At 60.3% G+C, this 21,634-nt stretch overlaps 1 protein-coding gene across 3 annotated transcripts; it reads left to right on the forward strand.

Moving 5' to 3' along the window:
• Positions 1-1,346: 1,346 nt before the first annotated feature.
• Positions 1,347-21,183, forward strand: PRODH (proline dehydrogenase 1). Of its 3 annotated transcripts, none has more exons than XM_012776514.2 (14): positions 1,348-1,649; positions 5,817-6,025; positions 9,969-10,003; positions 10,317-10,466; positions 11,386-11,450; positions 11,593-11,709; positions 12,145-12,224; positions 12,852-12,933; positions 14,077-14,169; positions 14,280-14,426; positions 15,382-15,557; positions 16,861-16,959; positions 20,435-20,523; positions 20,603-21,183. In XM_012776514.2, the coding sequence occupies exons 1-14, from the start codon at positions 1,377-1,379 to the stop codon at positions 20,788-20,790; spliced, it is 1,803 nt and encodes a 600-aa protein (XP_012631968.1). In that variant the 5' UTR covers positions 1,348-1,376; the 3' UTR covers positions 20,791-21,183. The 3 variants fall into 3 exon arrangements, with proteins under 3 accessions (XP_012631969.1, XP_012631968.1, XP_012631970.2); XM_012776516.3 differs by lacking the exon at positions 1,348-1,649 and adding an exon at positions 4,685-4,704; XM_012776515.2 differs by lacking the exon at positions 14,280-14,426 and having other exon boundaries at positions 1,347-1,649.
• Positions 21,184-21,634: the final 451 nt, after the last annotated feature.

Genomic DNA, 21,634 nt, shown 5'->3' on the forward strand with positions numbered 1-21,634 from the left:
GGGCGGGGCCAGCCTCCGACGCAATGTTGGCCGCAGAGGGTGGGCGGGGCCTCCGGGAGAGAGGGCGCGGGTCGAGGGGCGGGGCCTCCGGAGAGAGGGCGCGGGTCGAGGGGCGGGGCCTCCCGGAGAGAGAGCGCGGGTCGAGGGGCGGGGCCTCCGGAGGAGAGGGCGCGGGTCGAGGGGCGGGGCCTCCGGAGAGAGGGTGCGGGTCGAGGGGCCGGGCCTCCGGAGAGAGGGCGCGGGTCGAGGGGCGGGGCCTCCGGAGAGAGGGCGCGGGTCGAGGGGCGGGGCCTCCCGGAGAGAGGGCGCGGGTCGAGGGGCGGGGCCTCCGGAGAGAGGGTGCGGGTCGAGGGGCGGGGCCTCCGGAGGAGAGGGCGCGGGTCGAGGGGCGGGGCCTCCCGGAGAGAGGGCGCGGGTCGAGGGGCGGGGCCTCCGGAGGAGAGGGCGCGGGTCGAGGGGCGGGGCCTCCGGAGAGAGGGTGCGGGTCGAGGGGCCGGGCCTCCGGAGAGAGGGCGCGGGTCGAGGGGCGGGGCCTCCGGAGAGAGGGCGCGGGTCGAGGGGCGGGGCCTCCCGGAGAGAGAGAGCGCGGGTCGAGGGGCGGGGCCTCCGGAGGAGAGGGCGCGGGTCGAGGGGCGGGGCCTCCGGAGAGAGGGTGCGGGTCGAGGGGCCGGGCCTCCGGAGAGAGGGCGCGGGTCGAGGGGCGGGGCCTCCCGGAGAGAGGGTGCGGGTCGAGGGGCCGGGCCTCCGGAGAGAGGGCGCGGGTCGAGGGGCGGGGCCTCCCGGAGAGAGGGCGCGGGTCGAGGGGCGGGGCCTCCCGGAGAGAGGGCGCGGGTCGAGGGGCGGGGCCTCCGGAGGAGAGGGCGCGGGTCGAGGGGCGGGGCCTCCGGAGGAGAGGGCGTGGGTCGAGGGGCGGGGCCTCCGGAGGAGAGGGCGCGGGTCGAGGGGCGGGGCCTCCCGGAGAGAGGGCGCGGGTTTGGCGTGGGTTGCGGCCACCATTGCAGGGCGGGGCGGGCCTACCGGAGAGAGGGCGCGGGTCGAGGGGCGGGGCCTCCGGAGAGAGGGCGCAGGTCGAGGGGCGGGGCCTCCGGAGAGAGGGCGCGGGTCGAGGGGCGGGGCCTCCGGAGAGAGGGCGCGGGTCGAGGGGCGGGGCCCCCGGAGAGAGGGCGCGGGTTTGGCGTGGGTTGCGGCCACCATTGCAGGGCGGGGCGGGGCCTACCGAGGCGCGGGTGCAGGTCCTAGCGGGGAACGGCGCCTCGGGAGAAGAGGGCGTGGCTCGGGTCGCGGGCGGGGCTACCCGGGGAGGGGCGGGGCTCGCGTCCCGGGGCGGGTTAAGCGCTGCCTACTTAAGCGGCCGGGGCGGTTATCGGCTCCCCGCCATGGCTCTGAAGCGCTTCTGGACTGCGCTGCTCCCCAGCCTGCGCCGCCTCGCCCCGTTGTCCACGGCGCCGGCGGCCCGCGAGCAGCCCGGCGCGGGCTCGGGGGCAGTGCCGGGACACGGGGCGGCCGAGACCGTGCGGCCGCCGGTGCCCGCCGTGGACTTCGGCAACGCACAGGAGGCGTACCGCAGCCGGCGCAGCTGGGAGCTGGCGCGCAGCCTGCTGGTGCTGCGCCTGTGCGCCTCGCCCGCGCTGCTGGCGCGCCACGAGCAGGTGCGCGGTGGGCAGGTGCGGGGCCAGCGCGCGGGGTTCTGCAGGTTCCGGGAGCCGCCGTGGAGTTTGCAAGCGTAAATCCCGGGACTCCCGAGCATCGCCTGCCGCGAGGGAGCCAGGAAGGGAGGTGTTTGCTGGACCCCTCTCGGACCTCGGGAATTTTCCTATTTGTCAATACTAGCAAGTAGAAACAACGAAACAAAGACCGTTTTAAATTTTAAGATATAGATTACTTGCTGGAGTACGGAGTTATCACCTGGAATTTATAATTGAGTATCCTTCTTGTTGCCCCCTGTTGTCTAAGGTATTGAAAGGCCCATGGCCTGGGACCCCAGAGTTCCACAGGCTGGGACGCAGCCACCCCTCAGGCACCGCCATTCTGAACAGTGTTGGGGAAAGATGGGAAGACGCTCAAAGTCCAACCTTAAATTTGCACATGGTAACTTTAAAATGTGTGAGGACTTCAAGGAAGTGACAAGCAGAACATCTTAGCCACAGTCTGGGGGTATTAGAGAGACAGTTATTTCAAGGTGACCCTGGGGAAGAGTTTGCAGGAGTCAAGTTGTTGGCACTGGGGATCTGGTGCTTTTGATTTCTTGGGTGAGACTGTGCTGAGATCACCAGACTGGCCCCTTGGGCCACCCTGGGGAGTCAGGAGGCAGCACAGGGGTGGAGAGGAATCATCAAGACACACAGCTTAGATGAGGCCTCTCAGGTGGGGAGAGGTCTATGCAGTCAGAGTCAGGTGGCTGTGAGGTGTTGGGTGAATCCCAGTGGGGATTCACTGTCACTTTGGAGCCTAGGACTGATGGTGGCAGGAGTGGGGAAGATGGTAGAAGAAGGGCTGGACTGGGCAGATGGGGGTCTTTGGGAGGCCATCTCTGTGTTTGTGCAGATGTCGATGTCTGAGGTCAATCCCTGGCTGTGGAGAGCCCAGGCCAAGGGGGCAGGAGGGTGAGAAGGGACATTCCAGGTAAAGGAACCCACCCGGAAAGGGGAGGCAGAGAGGACCCTCTGGGGAGTGCCAGCATCTAGGGAAGAGCAGCAGGCGCCAGTGGTGTTGCAATAAGGAGGTCGAGGCAGTGGGGCAGGAATGCCAGGGGAGGGAGCGGCCAACCACAGGGTCTCTGTGGGGCATAAGGACAGGTGCATCGGGTGGCTGCTGGGTGGGACGGGAAGCAGTGCAGAAACCTTGTCCACCTTCTGGCTGGCTGGGAGGGAGAGCGGGCTAGAAACCAGCTAGGCCAAACTTTTCTAGGCACAGCACTGAACTTTCTTCCACAGATTCAAAACCAGCTGTCGTGCTGAGTAGCCAGCAGAGCTGGGGCGTGGGGTTTGGTGCCAAGCTTGCTGAGGGGAAAGAGCCCCAGCACCCTAGTGCTAACCATGGGAGGGATGTGTTGGCTCCATTATCCCTAGGGTGCCTGCCTGGGCAAGTGCCAGGACAAGTGCCAGGGCTCAGGGATGGGAAGGTGGGTACCCGGAAGAGGCAGAGCATCTGGAGACAGCTTTTCCCAGGCTCTTGATGGGTTGAGTCTGTGTCCTAGGGAGGCCTTCTAAGGACTGTGCTGTTGTCATTCCTGGTGGTCCCACTGGTGTCAGTGGCCTCAGCTCCTGGTGCTTCAAAGCTCTGAGCATGTGAGCTGCTTGCCAGAACCCAGTTTTGTGGGTACCTTATCCTCTGGACTGTGGCAGAAATTCCTCCTGCTTAGACAGGGTCTGTGAGACTTTGCCTGGGGAAGTGGGGTCTGTCAAACCTGCCCCGAGGAGCATCCAGTTGGAAGAACTAAGGTTTGAACTGCTTCCTTCGGTAGGGACATTTAGGGACTCTGTTGGGGCCTGCACTTGCCTGAAAGCAGGCCTTTTTAAGGAGGGTTCAGGAAAGTCCAGGTTTCCAGGATAGCAGTGCTGTACTTGGGTGTGAGCCATGGCAGAAGACAGGATAGGAGCAAGGGTGTAGTGGCTCCCGGAGGGTCAGGGAGGGGAGAAAACTGGCTTCATAGTCGATTGTATCTCTGCATGTGTGTGAGTCTTTCACAGTGAAAACAAGTGCATGTGTTACTGTTGCAAGTTCCTAAATCCTGGAGGGGTTCCCCACCTGGAGAAGAGGTGGGGGGCTGCTCTGGTCTCAGTAGAGCCATGCCGGGACATATGTGACACCAGGATGGTTTTACACTTTGCTCTGGAGTTGGCTTTAAAATTGCCAGCCTGTCCGGTGCGCTTCCACAGTCCTGTGCTGAGAGCTTCCAGGCACAGCCCAGCCAAGCCCCACCTGCCCCCGTCTTTTGGAATAAAGCATTCCTGGAGCCAGTGCAGACTGGTGTCCCCTTCACTGAGTTCTGGCTGTGGCAGAGTTGAGCAGTTAGTTACACAGAGACTGCCTGGCCCTGCTAGGGCAGTTTGCTGGCCCCTGCAGCAGTCACCGACCCTCTTTTTTGGTGTGTTTCTGAGGATACCCTCAGAGCTGACGTGGATGAGGCCAGGGGTTCTTTTGCAGAGCTGAATAATGGTTTTCAGGTCCCCAATTCTGCTCTGCCTGCCACTTGGGTGATCTTTGATGTGTCCAAGACCCATCCTTTCCTCCCACCTAGCCCTGGGTGCTGCCCGGTGGGGATAGAGGCTGGCTTAGTGAGACGTGGAGGCCTGTGTGCATCTCAAATGTTGGCTTATTCATTTTCTGGTTTCTAATCCTCTTTATAAAAGAACAAAATGCAGTAAAGTCAGATACTAGGCAGAGGCTGCAGTAAGGTGGGGATGATTGCCTTGGAAATCCTGGTCCCTGGGGCTGCCAGGTGCCATGCACAGCAATGGCTGGGAGGCATCTCCGCAGGCTCCAATGTGCGGTTCAGGAAAAGGTGGTGGCTGCATCTGTCTGTGGGCTGCGTGGAGTTGCTGGGGGCTGGTTTGCGGATGAAGGTGTTTGACTCGCTGATGCTTTTGCTTAGACTAGAGGTTGTTCCTGAAACTCCAGTCCCAAGAGATGCTCTCCATGAAAAAGTGGTTCTGGTATCCATCGGGTTTGAGAGACTCCAGACTCTTCCTGTCTTGGAGCCAAGTAGGTGGGGGCAGTGGGCGTGGGGTTTCTGCACAGGGTGGCGTGTGTTCTGAGCATCACGCTTGGCCCTCCTGCCCCCGCAGCCTCCTGCTGTTGCTGTTCCCGGCTGCCCCCCTGCCCCACCCTCAGCTCGCCCAGTTCAGCATGTCACCTCCTTGTGGGCCCCCTCCTGGGTTAGCAAATGCCCTACCCCTCCCCTCCCACCCCGAGTTCTGAGTCATGTGAAGGTAACCCCCTTTGGGGTGCCTCCTGCCAGGATGTGCACTCCTGGTTTGTTTCCTCTAGCTGTTGCCAGTCACCAGAACTGTCCCTGGCGTGCAGCCACTAGGGACATTTGAATAAATGATGGGGTGAGATGTGACTGGGGGAGTGAGCTGAGTGGTTCCTGGGCAGTGTCTTCCACAGTGGCATGTCTGCATTTGTGGCCAGTCAGCCTGGACGACCTGCCCTGGCCCCGCTGGCCCTTGGGTGAGCAGTCATCTCCCAGGCCCCTGTAGACAGTCCCTGGGCTCACTGTCCCTATTGGCAGGGCATGCCACACTCCAGCTGAGCTCACATTCAGCCTGAGTTTTGCATGTGTTCGTTGCTCAGCTGGCCTCATGCCAGGCACACTGTTTTAGGGACTTGGAATAAGAGTGAACAAAATATTGAAAAACCTGGGAACTCGAATTCTAGAAAGTCTCATGAGATCTGCTTCCTTCCCAGTGGAACTGCTGAGGTGTGGTTATAGAGAATGTTTGGAAAATGCTCAGTGCTGTCCCCTGGGGGGGGGGAGCTGTTCTCTTTACCCACCAAGTGGTGGTCAGGTACCCCTGTGTGCAGCAAGGATGACCGAGAGTGGGCCCTGTGGGGGTGGCGTCCAGGTGGGAACAGCATGCTCACGGTGGCAGGGAGGGGGTTGCCCTGCCCTAGTCAAACTGCCATGTGTGCAGAAGCAAGCTGCTTTGGGTGGTCCTCACTGCAAAGTCGACATCGTGAGCTGAGTCTGTCCCGGGAGACCGCATCAAGGCTCTGTGGTTGGAATGAAGTGTTGGGGTGGGGGTAAGCTGGGGTGTCCTACAGGGAAGGGGAGGCTGGGTGCCCCCAGACAGCCATTTCTCATTGCCTTTCAGCTGCTCCACTTCGCCAGGAAACTGCTGGGGCAAAGGCTGTTCGACAGGCTCATGAAGATGACCTTCTATGGGCAGTTTGTGGCCGGAGAGGACCAGGAGTCCATCCGACCCCTGATCCAGCACAATAAGGCCTTCGGCGTTGGCTCCATCCTAGACTATGGCGTGGAGGAGGACCTGAGCCCCGAGGAGGCCGAGCGCAAGGAGATGGAGTAAGGCCTGGCCAGAGGCCACACAGGCGTGCTGGTGGTGACCCCAAGTCGCCCTGGGCTTTTGGGGGCCTGTGGGGCCATGCCTGGCCCCCTTGCTGACAGCCCTCCTGGGTTCTGCTTGGAGTTCTTGTGTTGTCATTGTGCCGATGGCAGCTCTGGGCTATCAAGTGTGCAGGAGGCCTGAGGAGGGTCGAGGGTTAGGGCAAACTGTGGCCCCTGGCCCTGTCCAGTCCACCGCTCAGTCTTGTATGGTTTGCAGGCTAAGAATGGTTTCTACATTTTCAAATGGTTGAAAGAAATCAAAATAAGAGTACTATTTTGTGGCACATGAAAATTATGTGAAATTCAAATTGCTCTCACCCTCCGGGAGCAGAATTGAGTAGTTGGGCAGAGAAGCTGTGGCCCAAGGCTGAGAACATGTGCTAGCTGGCCACTGGCACAAACATGTGCCAACCTCCCATAGGAGGCTTCTCTGGCTCCCTGCTCCAGCTCCCTTCCTCTCTTCTGGAGGGATTCCTGACCAGTGGGCAGGTCCCACCACCCCAGCCTGCCAGGCCCCAGCCTGCCCTGGGATAGTTTCCATGTCTGCAGGTGGGTGTGGAGCCTCCCAGGCCTGGACTCTGCCTGGGTGTCTATGGATTACAGCCAGGAGTGGCATGGCCAGGTTACTCCCATGGTCACTGACTGGCTCTGGGACCCCTTCCCTGGGCAGTGAGTGTAGGGGAACAGTTGGGTACCTCCCTGATCCCTCCTCCTGGGCAGCAGGACAGATGACAAGGTGATGTTGCTCTCTGCTTCCATGAGTGGTGGCTGGTGCATGAAAGTCCAGATGAGACCAGCCCTTTCTTTGAGAGATGCCCGTGCTGGCACCTATCTCCCTCCAAGCCAGGCCCTTGCTGGGATTTGCAGCCCTGATGCCCTGACAGCAGCTGGGCCAGACGCATATGAGGCTCAAGGCAGGCCCATGGTGGCCCCTGTCAGGCCTGGTGTTTACTCTGCCCCTCCCCAGCTGGCTGGCCTGGGTGGGGAGGGAAAGGCAGTCACATGAGGCCTCCAGCCCTGGGGACAGAATGTCCAAGTTTCTTGCCTTGGCAGGCCAGTTGGGGGAGGACTGGCTTGGGGAGTCCAGCCCCTGCCTCGGGATTGGCTGTTTTGAAGGCGGAGTGCTCCAGCCCAGGACCCTTCCTCTGTTCCTAGCAGCCGGAGTCTCTCAGCCACTTGGGTACTTGGCTGCAGTCCCTGTTGAATAAGGAACAGGCTATGTCCTCAGTGAGCGTCTTGCTGGTTTCACCATGGGTTTCTCTCTCAGGCGCCTCTGGTGTGAAAAGACTCCTTTCCCAGGGCAGGGCAGGCCTGCCTGGCTTCCTCCCTGCCCCACAGGGAAGTTTGGAGGTGAGTCAGCCTGCACTGTCAGTCGGCTGCCTCCCTCCCCACTGTGCCCTTCACCTCCCCTAGGACACCCTGCTGCTGGCAACTGCAGTCTGTAGGAGCCCTGCTTGGGCTCTGGGATGTGAGTGGCAGTCCCTTCCCATCTGCCTGGGCCATGGGGGCAGAGCTGGGCTTGCAAGAGTCAGTCCCACGTCCACACCATGGCGTGGCCCACCTGGCTCATGGGGCAGGACCAGCCATGCAGACCCCTGTGCAGGGAACTGTTTCAGCGTCCTTGGTGAGGTCCAGAGATCCATCTCCCAAACCCACATTTCTGTCACAAGGCCCATAGACTCTACTCTGGGGAGAGAAGCAGAGGCCACTGTCCCAATTTAAGGCCACAGGGGGTGCCAGGCCTAACCTTGAACAGCACAGGAAGGATGGAAGCATCTGAGGGCCTGGTTAGGCTGGGAGTGCTCCCAAGGGAGGAGGAGGAGGAGGAGGCGGAGGGCTGGAAGGCACAAGGCAGGAGGGGAGTGCCTATCTGAAGGAGGGGTGGGGTGGTACCTCCTGGAGGCTTGTGAGAATGCAGAGGCCAGGCCTGGCCCCACATGGGGAGAGGAGCCCCAAGTGGGGATAGGGCCCAGGGCGTATTTGTGATGACAGTACCGTGAGGGCAGGCCTGGGTGGGGTAGGTGGTGGGCACCTGGCCGTGCAGGTGTGACAGGGCCTGGTGGGAATGGGCCCTGTCCCTGCCAAGTGGTATCTGCTCTGAGACCTGGCTGCGCCTGACCGCCGTAGGTGCTGGGTAGTCAGTTGAGCTGTTTGCCCCTTTTCTAAAGCACTGCCTGGTGTCTGCCCAGGAGGTTCCCAGATGGAAACAGTGGTGGCCTCGGGCTGTTTCATGTGGCTGAGCATGTGGGAGCAGGAAAGGGAGTGGCTCTGATCTAGAGGGAACTTCTCTTGTCCTTTGGTCCTGGGGTTGGGTTTACCTGTTCCCTGGAAGGCAGTTGGCCACCCCACAGGCAGGTGACTGTGTCATCTGAACTGTGGGCTGAGAGGTTTCTGGATGGAGCCTTCCCCTCTAGTCTTCAGGCACCTACGGTCCACATCTGCTGTCCTTGCCACACAGGTTTCTGCCCCAGGCAGTGTCTGAGTGCCTCCCCGCCTTAGTGTGGACAGTGGGGCTCTCTTGGGGATAGCTTTTGCCTGGTTGTACCTGGGCCTTGGCTCTGTGACTGGTCTTGAGATGTCTAAGCCAGGGGCCTTAGGAAGGCCCAGGAAACTCCCCGCCCAGGCGCAGGTCGCATGTGGGGCCTGCCTGCTCCTTCATTACACGGTGATGTTTTGCTGTGTCCTGTTATCATGTCTCCTTGCCAGGGCTAGGTGGCCGGAGCCATGGCTGCCTGCCAGCTCGAGTCCCCAGGCTGGGCCTTGTGGGTGTGGCGGCACGTGGGAAGCCAGTGCAGGCTGTGCCCAGCTGCCTGGACTTTTGGGTCTTGACCTGGGTATCTGGCTCAGAGTCCTCAAATAAGGGCCCTGGGGTTGCCTAGGAGCCAGCCAGGGATGGAAGGCTTCTTGGCAGTGGTCCAGTGGCCCAGGGCTAAAGCTGCAGCCAGGCCCTCCTGGCATTGAGGCCTCCAAAGCTGAGTTCACTCATTACTGCCCTTGGCGGGGGGCGCAGAGCAGAGCTGCAGCCCTCCAAGTGAGTGAGCTCTGTGTAACTTAGTAAGGCTTTAAATGCAAAGGCACATGATGGACAAAGCTGCCGGGAGGGGTTAGGGTTGGAGGAGCCGTCCCTTCCTCTGAACAGACTTCTCGGCCCTGGCTCTTTCCCAAGTGGCACAACACCCACACTGAGTGCTGGGAAGCTGTGGGCGGGGACTGGGCGGTTGGTGGGCGCTGTGGAGGAGGGATTGGCCATTGGGGACCACCCAGGGGGACGGCCAAGGGCCACAGCAGCCTGGCCTCCCATTCCCTCCTAAGGTGGGGCATGCCCCTGGGGTAGGCCCTGGGGTGGGCCATGATGAGAACCCAGCAAGGGGGTTAAACCAGATAAGATGGTGAGATCTGATTTGCATTTTAAGTGAAAGTTTCTGGTTGCTGCTTGGAAAACAGGCCTCAGGGACAAGAATGCAGCAGGGGTTGCCTGGAGGGTGGCAGGACTGAGCTGGCCTTAGTGGGCTAGGCTTGAGGGTGTCATCAGAGAGCAAAGGGCCTCTGGTAGATTTTGGGAACTTAGGATGCTTGGTGGCCTCCCCTGACTGGCTCTGTGTTTCATGTTTTCCTTGGAAGCAGGAATCCCTACTGCACACCCTGAGCTGTTTTGAGGACTTGCCCAGCGGTAGGGAGGGATGGGCTCCACCCACAAGGGCCCTAGCCTTCCTGAGCCCCATAAACTGCAGTCCCTCCCAGGCTCAGGAGGTTCCTCCAGGCATGGGTGTGGCTGGGGCTGCGCCTTGGAGCCAGCCCTCCGCCAGGGTCAAGGTTAGATCCACAGAGTAGCCTTGATGGGAACTTGCTGTTACCTGTGCCCTGGGTGCCATGACCCTGACCTTCGTCTTCCTCCCTGCAGGTCCTGCACCTCAGCTGCGGAGAGGGATGGCAGCGGTGAGTGAGAGGCCAAAGTTCAGGGACAGGTGCTGTCCCTACCCTGTACATACCCTGGTGGTTCAGAAGAATCTGGGCTCTGGGCTTTGGCATACCTGCAGCGCCTGATAAAGGACGGCCACTGCTTTCTCTTGGCCCTCCCGGTGGACCAGGCCTCTGATGGAGGCTCTGCCCTCCTGGCTCTGTTTGCCCCAGGAGGTTTAGCAAGGGGGCTGGGGAGCCAGGGTGGGACAGTGCAGGCACCAGGCCGGGCAGGGGCCTGGGGACATCCGAGAGCCTGCTTCTGAGCCCGCGCATGTGTGCACCTTCCCAGGCATAAGTAAGAGGGAGAGGCAGTACCAGGCCCACCATGCCTTTGGCGACCGCAGGGACGGCGTCATCAGTGCCCGCACCTACTTCTACGCCAACGAGGCCAAGTGCGACTGCCATATGGAGACGTTCCTGCGCTGCATCGAGGCCTCAGGTGAGGCCCCCTCTTGGCTGGCAGGGCCTGGGCTCATGGAGACGCTAGTGGGTGAACACCAGGCTATGCTGAGTGAGGGAGCTGGGCTCCAGTCACATGCAGGTCGCACCCGTCCAGCCCCTTCCTGACTGGCCCAGCTGCCTCCGCGGAGGCACCTCCTGCCCCAGCCCCGCTTTTGCTCCCTCTGCATGCTCCTCCTCTGGTGCCGTGCCAGGACGGAGCTGTAGGAAGCTGGCCCGTCTGGCTGAAGTGCTCCCGCCCTGGGGTCGAGGTTCCCTTCAGGGAGCTGGTGCCAAACCCTCCAGCAGGGAAGCCCTCCCTGGTACAGCCTGGGGGCCCTGGAGGGGAGTGGCTGCCGCAGTGGGCAGGGAAGCCCAAGGTCACTGAGGCCCAGTGCCCTTCATCAGAAACTCACCAGACCCCGCATGACCTGTGCTGGCCCCGCAACCCTCCCATTAGGGGCAGCGGGTCCCACGCCATCTGAGCGTTTGAGGCTCCTAACGGGGCTGGAGGGCCCGAGTGGCCGGCACGGCCACCAGTGCATCAGGGTGAGTGCGTCTCCTGGCCACCGCCTGCTCTCCCTGGGGGCGGACAGACAGGAGGGCCACGCAGAAGCAAATGCTCCAGCCTGCCTCCGCTCTGCGTCTGTGGGTGTGGCCCCCAAAGGGGCTGCCTGTGTTGCTGGTGGCACAGGAGAGGAAACTGAGGCAGGGAGCCTGTTGGGGCCGCTCCTCAGTGGGCAGGTGGCTTCTTTGTCCACTGTCACCCTGCACACACGTGGCAAACACAACTCGCCCCTCCCCTGCCCCCCGTGGGGGCCTCAGGGCTGCCGTCACCCAGGCTCCTGCCCTCTTCCCACTCTTGCCACCCCCACATGCCTCTCTGGGGCCTTCACAGCTTTTCCTGTGGCTTCTGACAGGCGGAGCCTGTGAGGACGGCTTCTCGGCCATTAAGCTCACTGCGTTGGGGAGACCCCAGTTTCTGGTAAGTGCCGGAACCTTCCACCCGCAGAGTTGGTGATTTGCAGGTGCACATGTGGATGCTGTGGAAGCTTGAGCCGTGCTGTGCAGGGCTGGGGTGGTCAGTGGGTGTGCACCCCAGACGGCACTTAGGCCTGTGTTTGCAGCTGCAGTTCTCAGACGTGCTGACCAAGTGGAGACGCTTCTTTCACCAAATGGCTGCAGAGCAAGGGCAGGCTGGGCTGGCTGCCATGGACACGAAGCTGGAGGTGGCTGCGCTGCAGGTGGGGCAGCCCTCTCCTTCCTGGACGCTGTGGGGTGGCACCCTGTGGCTCAGGCAGAGCTCTGCCCAAGAGAGGTGGCTGAGCAGTGGTGCCAGGAGGTTCCTGGAGCTGATGGGGGTCTGGGCGTGCAGTTCACTCTGCAGCTGCTGGAGTTGGCTGGGGAGGAGGGGCAGGTCAGAAGGACCCTGGATGGGGCTTGAGGCTGAACAGGGACAGAGGAGGTGCTGGTGGGAGGCATGGGGAGCCTCCTGGTAGGGGACTTGCATCCGCAGACAGGCGGGAATAGACCTGTCTATGCAGCAGAAACACAAGCCAGAAGTGGGCTTGTGGGCTGCTCTGGCTAACGGTGTAATGAAGTCAGATACACAGCACCACAAGCCAAGAAGTGGAGGACATGAGTGAACGGGGCTGACCCAGGCCTTCTCACTTCTCAAGGAAAGCATCGCCAAGATGGGCATCGCATCCAGGGCAGAGATCGAAGGCTGGTTCAGGGTGGAGACCCTGGGTGTGTCCGGGTGAGAGCAGCCCCCGGGCTAAGAAGGGAGTGTCTGCCCATTTAGCGAGGGTTTGAGTCCAGCAGCATCTCCTGATGTGGCTCCCTCCCCAGGCGGGTGGGCCTCGTGGGTGACAGTGCCCAAGGAGCCACTCCTCGGAGTTGCACAGAGCAGGAGTTGTCAGGGAGCAGGAGTCCCAGGGGCTGCGGTGGGCAGCATGAGCACCGGGCCAACCCAGGCCCCAGAGAGGTTACAGAATTATGTGGGTCCCAGACCGAGGGTGTCACGCTTGGTCCTCCCCAGGGCCCATGCTGGCAGGTAAAGGATCAGAGCCCCCGCCCTGGCCTCCTGCCCCTCCGAGGCTGTGTCTGCCTCCACCTGCCAGGTCTGTGCTGGGCTCAGGGTGGCCACGTTTTTACTGCCATCTAGATGCAGGAATGTTTGTATTTTGGTTTTAATTTTTTATATGGCAAACATTATTTACATTTTTTCTGCTTTTTTAAAACTGAACACCAAGGTGGGGTTTGTGGTGGTGGGGTTGGAGGATGCTCTTTTGGGGAATGGTTGGTTTAGGCCCGAGTCCCCTGCCTGACCCCAGTGCTGGGTGGGGCTGCTGCTGGCCACCATGCTGACACGCCTTCTCCCCAGCACTGTGGACCTGCTGGACTGGAGTGGCCTCGTCGACAGCAGGACCAAGCTTTCCCAGCACCTGGTGGTCCCCAACACACAGGTAATGCATCCCCTCACTGACTCAGTGCAGCACAAGCGTCTCCTTTGGCCTATCCTGGAGACCACTGGCCCCTCAGAGACCCCCGTGACGCACAGAGTGCTCGGTGGGACAGAGACTCACATGGAGCCTTGCACCGGGAGGAGACGGTATCTGGGGACCTTCCCTATCTATCCTGCGTGTTTGGTCTCCTCAAACCTCAGAGCTGTGAAATGGCAACAGTCACTTTATTTCCCCCTCGTGGTTCTAGGGTTGATAGGGCGTGGCTGTGTGATTCTCACGAGGGGTGTCCAGGGCAGCTGTACTCAGAGGGTGTGGGGCTGGGGTCCTCTCTGAAATGTCCTAATCATGCTTCGCAAGGTCAGTACTGGCTGCTGGCTTGGGCTTCCTCTGAACATGGCGGCTGAGTTCCAAGGGCAAGTGTCCCCTGAGACGAGAGAGCTCAGCCTCAAACTTTGAGCCACCGACCTGGAGCCTCAGGCTACAGCACGTCCAAAGTGGCCCTTCTGCAGGGCCACCAGCTGTTGGACACTTTAGCATGTGTGTGGCTGGAGATAGATGCCATCTGTGCCCAGTGGAGCAAGGCCACCAGGGCCACATGGGGCAGCAGAAGGCCATGGTGCTGCCCGGGCCCCGCAGGGTGGGTGCCTGCCACCCTGAGCACCTGGCTTCCTGAAGGCATCTTCCTGGACGGTGCTTTTAGTCCCCCACCACGCGTCAGTGTGTTCTGCATGGCTGTCCCTCCTCCCTGTTCTGAGCTGAGCCCTTGTTGGACTGGGTGATCAGTGTTCATTTCCTTAGTTTTCTATGGAAGCTGAAGAGGGGCCCTCCCCATAGTGGTAAGGCCTTTTAGGGACCTGGAGTGCACATTTTGGGGTTCGGGCCTTGCATGGGCACTGAGCTTCCTACTGGTGCTGCCAGGCCTTGTGCGGGCTGGCTGCCAGGTTTCAGAGCACCAGGTCACCGTGTCTGGCCAGCGTAGGGCAGGGTGCTGACCTTCACATGCAGACAGTGGGAGTGAGGAGGACGGGCTGGGGCTGGCACTGGGTACTGGCAGGTCTAGGTGGGCCTGGGTGGTGCTGCTGAGAGAGGAATAGCTGGGGCTTTCCAGCCCTCGCTGTGCCCCTGCTACGTGCTGTCCCTCAGACAGGACAACTGGAGCCCCTGCTGTCCCGGTTCACTGAGGAGGAGGAGCTGCAGATGACAAGGATGCTACAGCGGATGGACATCCTGGCCAGGGTGAGCCGGCCCTGCGTGGGTGGAGGGCTGGGACTCAAGGGCCCTGGGACTCGCGCAGAGCCAGGGCACCTGCCTCACTTGAGCCACAAACATACCCCTGCACCTGTCAGAGAGCCAGGGAGGTGGGCGTGCGGCTGATGGTAGACGCCGAGCAGACCTACTTCCAGCCGGCCATCAGCCGCCTGACGCTGGAGATGCAGCGCAAGTTCAACGTGGAGAAGCCGCTTGTCTTTGGCACTTACCAGTGCTATCTCAAGGTGGGCCCTCCCTGCGGCCTGCATGCAGGGAAGGGGTGCCCTCATCCAGCTCTGTGTGTCTGCTGGCCTCACTCTGAGCATGGGCTGGGGGCTCATGGGGTGGGTGAGGGGGGAGTGGACCGTGCCCCGGGGGCCTGGTGGGATCCTCTGCAGCAGAGTTGGCCCCTGTGGGGCCTAGGTTCCCAGCGGCTCTGCCCTTCTGTGCAGGGGAGGCTGAGGCCGGGGTGACTGTCCTGCACAGAAAGGGAGGCCTCCTCTGACCCTAGCTGCCTGCCTCCCTCCTCGGGGCCAAGAGCATGAAGGGCGCGGGAGGAACATGTGACATGCCTGGCACCTGAGTTCTGAAGGCTTCGTGTTCATTTCTTCCAGTTTGATTTTAGTTCAGGATCCCCTAAGAATGTGATGACAGCTCTGGGCCCCTCCCCAGAAGACTCACCTGGGATTTTCCATGCACTCAGGGAGTCCAGGGGGCCTTTAGCCTGAGAGCACTGAGCTCCTGGGCGTGAGCAGATCTGGAGCTCTCAGGAACGAGCCAGGTGCCCAGAGGACACAGGGTGGTGAAGGGGTCCAGGCAGGTGCCTCTGGCATGCACCCTGTCTCAGGCAGCCCAAGGGTCTGCACCACATAGTGACTGCTGTTGCTTAGGCCACTCTCCCACAGGGCCTCCCCCCAGAGCTGTCCCCCCAGTAGGCTGTGCCCCACACAGGGCTGTCTCTAGGCCACAGAGGAGGCTGCAGATGTTCCCACTGTCATTGCTCTTTGAGGACAGAGGTCAGAGGCCCATCCTTACACCTGCTCCAGGGCCCCTGAGCTGTACTTCCCCAAGACAGCTGCTGCCGGGGCCTGGGTACCCCAAGCTGACTACACCTGGGAGCACCTGGCTCCAGGAAGGCCCCATCTGGCTGTTGCCCTGGCTCAGCCAAGCTCCCTGTGAATTTTGGCCCTGGCCCCATAGGATGCCTATGACAATGTGACTCTGGATGTGGAGCTGGCTCGCCGTGAGGGCTGGTGTTTTGGGGCCAAGCTGGTGCGGGGGGCGTACATGGCCCAGGAACGTGCCCGAGCTGCGGAGATTGGCTATGAAGACCCCATCAACCCCACGTACGAAGCCACCAATGCTATGTACCACAGGTGCGCAGCCTCCTGCCTCAGGCTCCCAGGGCGGAGCGGGCACGAGGGACCCAGCTGAGGAAGGGCCTCGGGATGACACCGCTGCCCCACCTGCCCGGGCCAGAAATCCTAGCAGGAGCCTGAGCCGTGTGTGTCCTGAAGCCAGGACTCATAGATCTTCTGCTTCTGTGTCACTTTTTCCACATTAAGGTTTTTCTTTTTTAAATTTAGAAAAGCCTACTGAACAAAACAAAACTGGCCACATTCCCCGGCTCCTGCTCACACTTAAATGAGAGATGTGCCCGGGCGCCCGGCCCTATCTGCACCGTGGCTCGGCCTGTTTCCTTTTTAATCCACATGGCAGGATAATCAGCTGTTCTTCACCTGCTTTTATTGCTCTAGTTATCTGGGTGATCTGAGCCTTTCCCTCTCAGAGGTGTGTGCGCATGTTGCAAAATCAGAGATCCCTGGTATCCCCTAGCCAGCTCCAGCTCCCTCCTCTCGGCCCGCCCAGCACATTCCTGCCGCACCATGCATGCCTGTGCCATCGCTGTGTTTGTGGTACACTCTGTCCTTTGCCCGGTGCATTTTTTATTTAACGCTCTATCTGGACCCTCCTGTGTCAGCATGCAGAGCGTTGGACGTCCAGGGCTCTGTACCTGGCGTCTGCGATCTTTGGTTTTCAGCCTGGTTATTGTAACAGGGACTCCCCAAGCATACTGTCCCCCTGTCACACATATGCTGTCTGGGGTTCTGTGTGTCTGAGGACACAGCTCTCGCACATTCCTGGAAACGGAGTTGCTGAGTCAGGGAATGTCCATCAAGCCTGCAAGTGTCCTTGCTGCTCAAGGGCAGTACTGTTCCGTCTCCCTGGGGCACAGGGATGCTGTCCCACCAGGCCTCTGGGGACCTGCTTCCCCTTATTTCCTCGTGGGGGCAGGGGCGCACTACAGGGTCCCTTCCCAGAAGCGAAGCTGCACATGTCAGGAGGTGCATGGGCAGGTCCGGGCCGGCCCCCGCAGGCCCCTGTGGTCATAGCATGTTTGATGTAGGAACGTTGTAGCCCAGCTCATTCCGCTCTCTGAACTGTCCTCTCTCAGATGGTTGCTTGTTCTTGGTGGTGGTTCTTTCTTTTTCACGAGGGGCTGAGGAGGGGCGGATGCTGCTCTTGTCCCTCCTGACGCTGTGGGCAGCCTTGGTGGGAGCCAGCTCACTGTGTGGTCCTGGGTTTGCCTGAGGTCTCCTGCCCCTGTGGCGGGCTGGCAGTGAGAGGCACAGCAAGGGGCAAGGGGCCAGGGGCCGGGCTCATGTGGTGCTCCCCCAGGTGCCTGGACTACGTGCTGGAGGAGCTGAAGCACAATGAGAAGGCCGCGGTGATGGTGGCCTCCCACAACGAGGACACTGTGCGCTTCACTCTGTGCAGGTAGGATGTCCCGACCATGCTGGCAGGGTCTCTGGCTAGGGGAAGTCGGCAGTGGCCCAAAGTGGGCAGTGACCTGCTGGCTGTGGGCAGTGTCTGGGGTAAGGTCTGTGGAACGAGTTGGTGTGGTGGCCTCAGTGCCCCACAGGCCCTGGGCCCAGCTGGAGTGCTCGATACTACTCCACTGCGGGAACAGGATGGCTATTTGCAGTTACTTTGGTATTTTTTTTTTTTGAGGCAGTCTTGCTCTGTTGCCCAGGCTAGAGTGCAGTGGCATCATCATACCTCACAGCAGCCTCAAACTCCTGGGCTCAAGCGATCCTCCTGCCTCAAACCCGAGTAGCTGGGACTACAGGCATGAACCACCATGCCTGACTAATTCTATTTTTAGTAGAGATGGGTTCTTTTTGCTCATGTTGGTCTCAACTCCTGACTTTAAGTGATGCTCCTGCCTCAGCCTCCTAAAGTGCTCAGACTATAGGCAAGAGCCACTGCACCTGGCCAGTTACTTTGGTTTTTAAAATGAGCACCTGACTCAGTAAAGTTTCAGATTCAAAATATAAATTTCATTAGGAGATTCACATAGCTTATAGCAACCTACAAACACAGAACCTCAGAGTCCTGTGGTAGGCCTCGGGGGCACTGCCTCATTTACAAACAGTTTCCTTTAAAGTTCTGAACTACAGCTGCAGTTTAACATAGCCTGTTTTCCCTTTACCATGGAGCACAGCTTTAGTAGAATTCTAACAAGTCAAATGCAGAAATTAGGTCAAGTCAGTTCCTAGATATTCCAATACTGTCCCCACTGTCTTGTATCTCATACCCTAACTTCCACCAGGCCCGCACTGGGTCCTGTTCCCCATTCCCCTGGACTCTACCTTCGTGGGTTTTGGCCCCCAAGGAGCCTGGAGGGCCTGGGCAGTGGCCTTGCTGGCCCTCGCCTTCCAGGGCCCTGTTGGGGGCTCCATCCTATGGGGGGCAGCCGCAGGCCCGAGGCTCGTGGGACTTCTGGGCGCTGCTTAGGGAGCTGCCTGATTGTGCTGAATCATTCAGTGACGTCCATGCTTGTCCTTTGTTCGTGACACTGCTGCTTTTTCACACTCTGGAATTGCAGTGCACCCCCTTTGGTGCCCTGATCCTCTGCTAGATGTCGTAGATGTATTGGTGACAGGACGGGCTCGCTGTTCCTCTGTGGGGAAGGAGGCCTCCTCTCAGCTTTCAGTGAAGAACTCACAGCCTTTCATTGACCACGTGCACTTCACGTTGGAATCACAGGCTAATGGACTTGGACTCTTGAGTAGAGACATCATAGTCCAACTCTTAAAGGAACAGCCTGTCCTCAGCAGGCTTCCTTTTTAATCTAAATCTCACCTCCACCCCCCACCTGTCTATCATCTTGCTGCGGCTGCGCCTCCTGCCCTGCACACAGCGTCCCCCTCTCCCGAGTGGCAGATGGGTTTCTCCCTTTCCTCGTAGCCTCTAGGGACCTGTGCTGGACTCCACTAATACTGAGTAGGCTCAGCGCCTGCAGGCCAGGGTCTGCTCCCCTGCTCTTGGTGGCTGGGGAGCCCCAGGCAGCTGGGGCCACCTCCCCTGGGGAAGTGGTTCTGAGTCCCTGACAGTGGTGGCTGCTCTGTCGTCTGCCTGGCCCAGGCTGCCACACCACATATCCAGGCACCTCAAACAGCCTGACTGAGTAACAAACCAGCTCCAAACTTAAGAGGCTTGAACAGTAGCGTGCTCTGTGGTCTGGGCTCAGTGGGTGCTTCTGTTGGCCTTGCCTGGGTCCCTCCTGAGTCTCTGGACTGCATCCCGTGTCTAGTGCCCCACAGGCCAGCCCAGGGTTGGTAACGTGGTAGTCTCAGGCTTCTAGAAGACCTGGAGAGGCCAAGCTCTGCTGGAGTCATGTTTCCTACCTTCCTGTTGGCCAGAGGCAGTCAGGAGGCCAAGCCCAGATGCCAGATGCAGAGCGCCTCTGCCCTATGCTAGGAGAAGCTGTAGTCACATGGCAGAGGCTGTGGACACCAGGGGGGTGGGGGGAGGAAGGACAGGGGCAGCCTGGCTCTCTTGGCGTTCACGTTCCAGTGGTGGAGAAAGACAAACTCAAGACCAGGGCGATGTGGCAGAGACAGGGACCTGCTTTAGATCAGGCAGCCCTGATACTGGATGGGGATGGAGACAAGTCTGTGACTGACCTTCCTGCAGAGTCCTGGCTGCTCTAGGGAGCCTGGGTTGGAGCCAGGGGGGCCCTGAAGCTGATGAGAACAGGGGAGACAGGCCCTGAGGGAGGGGTGGGAAGCACAGGCTTTGCCAGGTGCCTGGTGGGTGAGGCCAGGCTGAACTCACCCTGGTTGGGGGCCCACAGTGCTGGTGTGAACATGCCAAGTCTGGATGCCTGGGGTTGAAGATGTGTGAATCGTAAACATGAGGACATTTCAAACTCTGGGAGCTTTAGTAAGATTCTACAAGGGGAGTTGTGAAGACAGAACAGAATTGGGGGCCAACATCTGTGCCACAGGAATATGATGTGAGCTGCATCTGTAATTAGTAGCTATGTTAAAAATATGAAATTTCAAGAATACATTTTATTATTTATTTATTTTTGAGACAGAGTCTCGCTTGTTGCCCAGGCTAGAATGAGTGCCGTGGCATCAGCCTAGCTCACAGCAACCTCAAACTCCTGGGCTCAAGCAATCCTTCTGCCTCAGCCTCCCAAGTGGCTGGGACTACAGGCATGCGCCACCATGCCTGGCTAATTTTTTCTATATATATTATTTGGCCAATTAATTTCTTTCTATTTATAGTAGAGACGGGGTCTCGCTCTTGCTCAGGCTGGTTTCGAACTCCTGACCTTGAGCAATCCGCCTGCCTCGGCCTCCCAGAGAGCTAGGATTACAGGCGTGAGCCACCGCGCCCGGCCAAGAATACATTTTAATTAACCCCAAATATACAAAACTGTATTACTTTAATTCACAGCACATCTCACTTTAGAGTGGCCACCTTCTAAGGACTCAGGGTCACTGCTGGCTGCCATGTGGACACAGCAGCTGTCAATATGGGGCAGAGGAGCAGCCGGCACATGGAGGACGGGTGGGGGCATGCAGGGTACCAGTCGCCAAGCAGAGCCTGGGGAGGGGCTGGAGAAGGGCCTAGGAGCTGCCCCACTTCCAAAGAGGGAGGTAGGGGAGGGCAGGAGCGGTGGCTGCGAGGGCAGGGGAGGAAGGGGGCACTTTTGCTGGCTGTGGGCTGAGGCCTCCCCAGGGAGAGCCCGGTGGAGCCCTGCTGGGAAGAGGCCTGGCTGGGGCAGGGCAGAGCCCATACCCCAGTCCTACCACACAGGGGATGAAGACTGGAGTGCAGATGGAGGGCTGGGGAGTGGCAGGAGGGGCTTGGTGCTAAGTCAGGGGCCCTATACCCTGTGCCAGGGGATAGTTTCTTGGGGCCAGGCCCTCACCTGCCCAGCTTCCCCTTCTCACAGGATGGAGGAGCTGGGCCTGCACCCCGCTGACCGCCAGGTGTACTTTGGACAGCTGCTGGGCATGTGTGACCAGATCAGCTTCCCGTTGGGTGAGCCGGGAGCTCCCTGGGGGTGGTGGTAGTGGTGGTGGTGGTGCTAGGACTCACGGCTGCTCTGCCGCATGTGCAGGCCAGGCGGGCTTCCCCGTTTACAAGTATGTACCCTATGGCCCCGTGATGGAGGTGCTGCCCTACCTGTCCCGCCGTGCCCTGGAGAACAGCAGCCTCATGAAGGGTGCCCAGCGGGAGCGGCAGCTGTTGTGGCAGGAGCTCAAGCGGCGGCTTCGCACCGGTAGCCTCTTCTACCGCCCAGCCTAGTGGCCACTGCTGCATCACTACCATTGGCCTTCATGCACCCCGGCTGTGGCCTCCCAAGGCCCTCATGCCCAGCAGGGACTTGGGGGTGGGGCCTGGGTGGCCCTTAGGCTGTCACCATAGCTGCAGCCCAATCCCAACCTTGCAGATTCACCTATTTACACCTAAGACTTCGGGACCTGTGGGAGATGGGGCCCTGCCCAGGGTGTGGGCACTCAGTGTGGGCTGAGTCCGATACCTGTCTGAGCCACTGTGAACTGTTGGGACCTCCCCACCTATGCAACCCATGTCCTGGAGGATTGCCTTCTGCCAGGGGCCAGCCCACACCCCGAGCCCCTGGGTGGCCAGCAGCTAGGCAGGGGAAGCACACCTGATCAATAAACCATTGTCCCTACAGCTGAGGGCCCCGACTCTACTGCAGCGCCCTCATACTGGGTCAGCTCTGGGCAGCAAGGAGGGAGTGCCTTGGATGGGGCCCAAGAAGTCTCCCCCGAGGCTTTGGCACCATCTGTCCCTAGAGGCCAGGTCCAGTGCAGACCTGGCCACCTGGAATGCTAGACACTCCCAACTCCATAACCCAGGGCCTTTGAGTTCAGGCCAGCACAGACAGGATGCCTGTGGACATGAGGCTGAGCTCCCAGGGCAGAGCCAGGGCACCTCCAGTGGGCTTCCCCCCTCAGACCCTTCCTGTCACACTAGCGACCTTCACTAGCGACCCACTTGGGACTGCTGCCACTCTGACAGGCCCTGGAGCAGGACTGGGCCCCCTGCTGCCTCCATGCTGTCCAACCCCAGCCCTGTGGAGCAGGGTGGATGTGGTCCTTGTGCTCTGGGACCAGGGCTGGGA

This window comes from Microcebus murinus, chromosome 22, assembly GCF_040939455.1.
Source record: "Microcebus murinus isolate Inina chromosome 22, M.murinus_Inina_mat1.0, whole genome shotgun sequence".
In the NCBI taxonomy this organism is placed as follows: domain Eukaryota; kingdom Metazoa; phylum Chordata; class Mammalia; order Primates; family Cheirogaleidae; genus Microcebus; species Microcebus murinus.

Coding starts and splice junctions, on each gene's coding strand:
- PRODH (XM_012776514.2), top strand. CDS start 1,377: ATGGCTCTGAAGCGCTTCTGGACTGCGCTGCTCCCCAGCCTGCGCCGC. Junction 6,026..9,968: donor GCCGAGCGCAAGGAGATGGA/GTAAGGCCTGGC, acceptor TCCTCCCTGCAG/GTCCTGCACCTCAGCTGCGG. Junction 14,427..15,381: donor CTTACCAGTGCTATCTCAAG/GTGGGCCCTCCC, acceptor CTGGCCCCATAG/GATGCCTATGACAATGTGAC.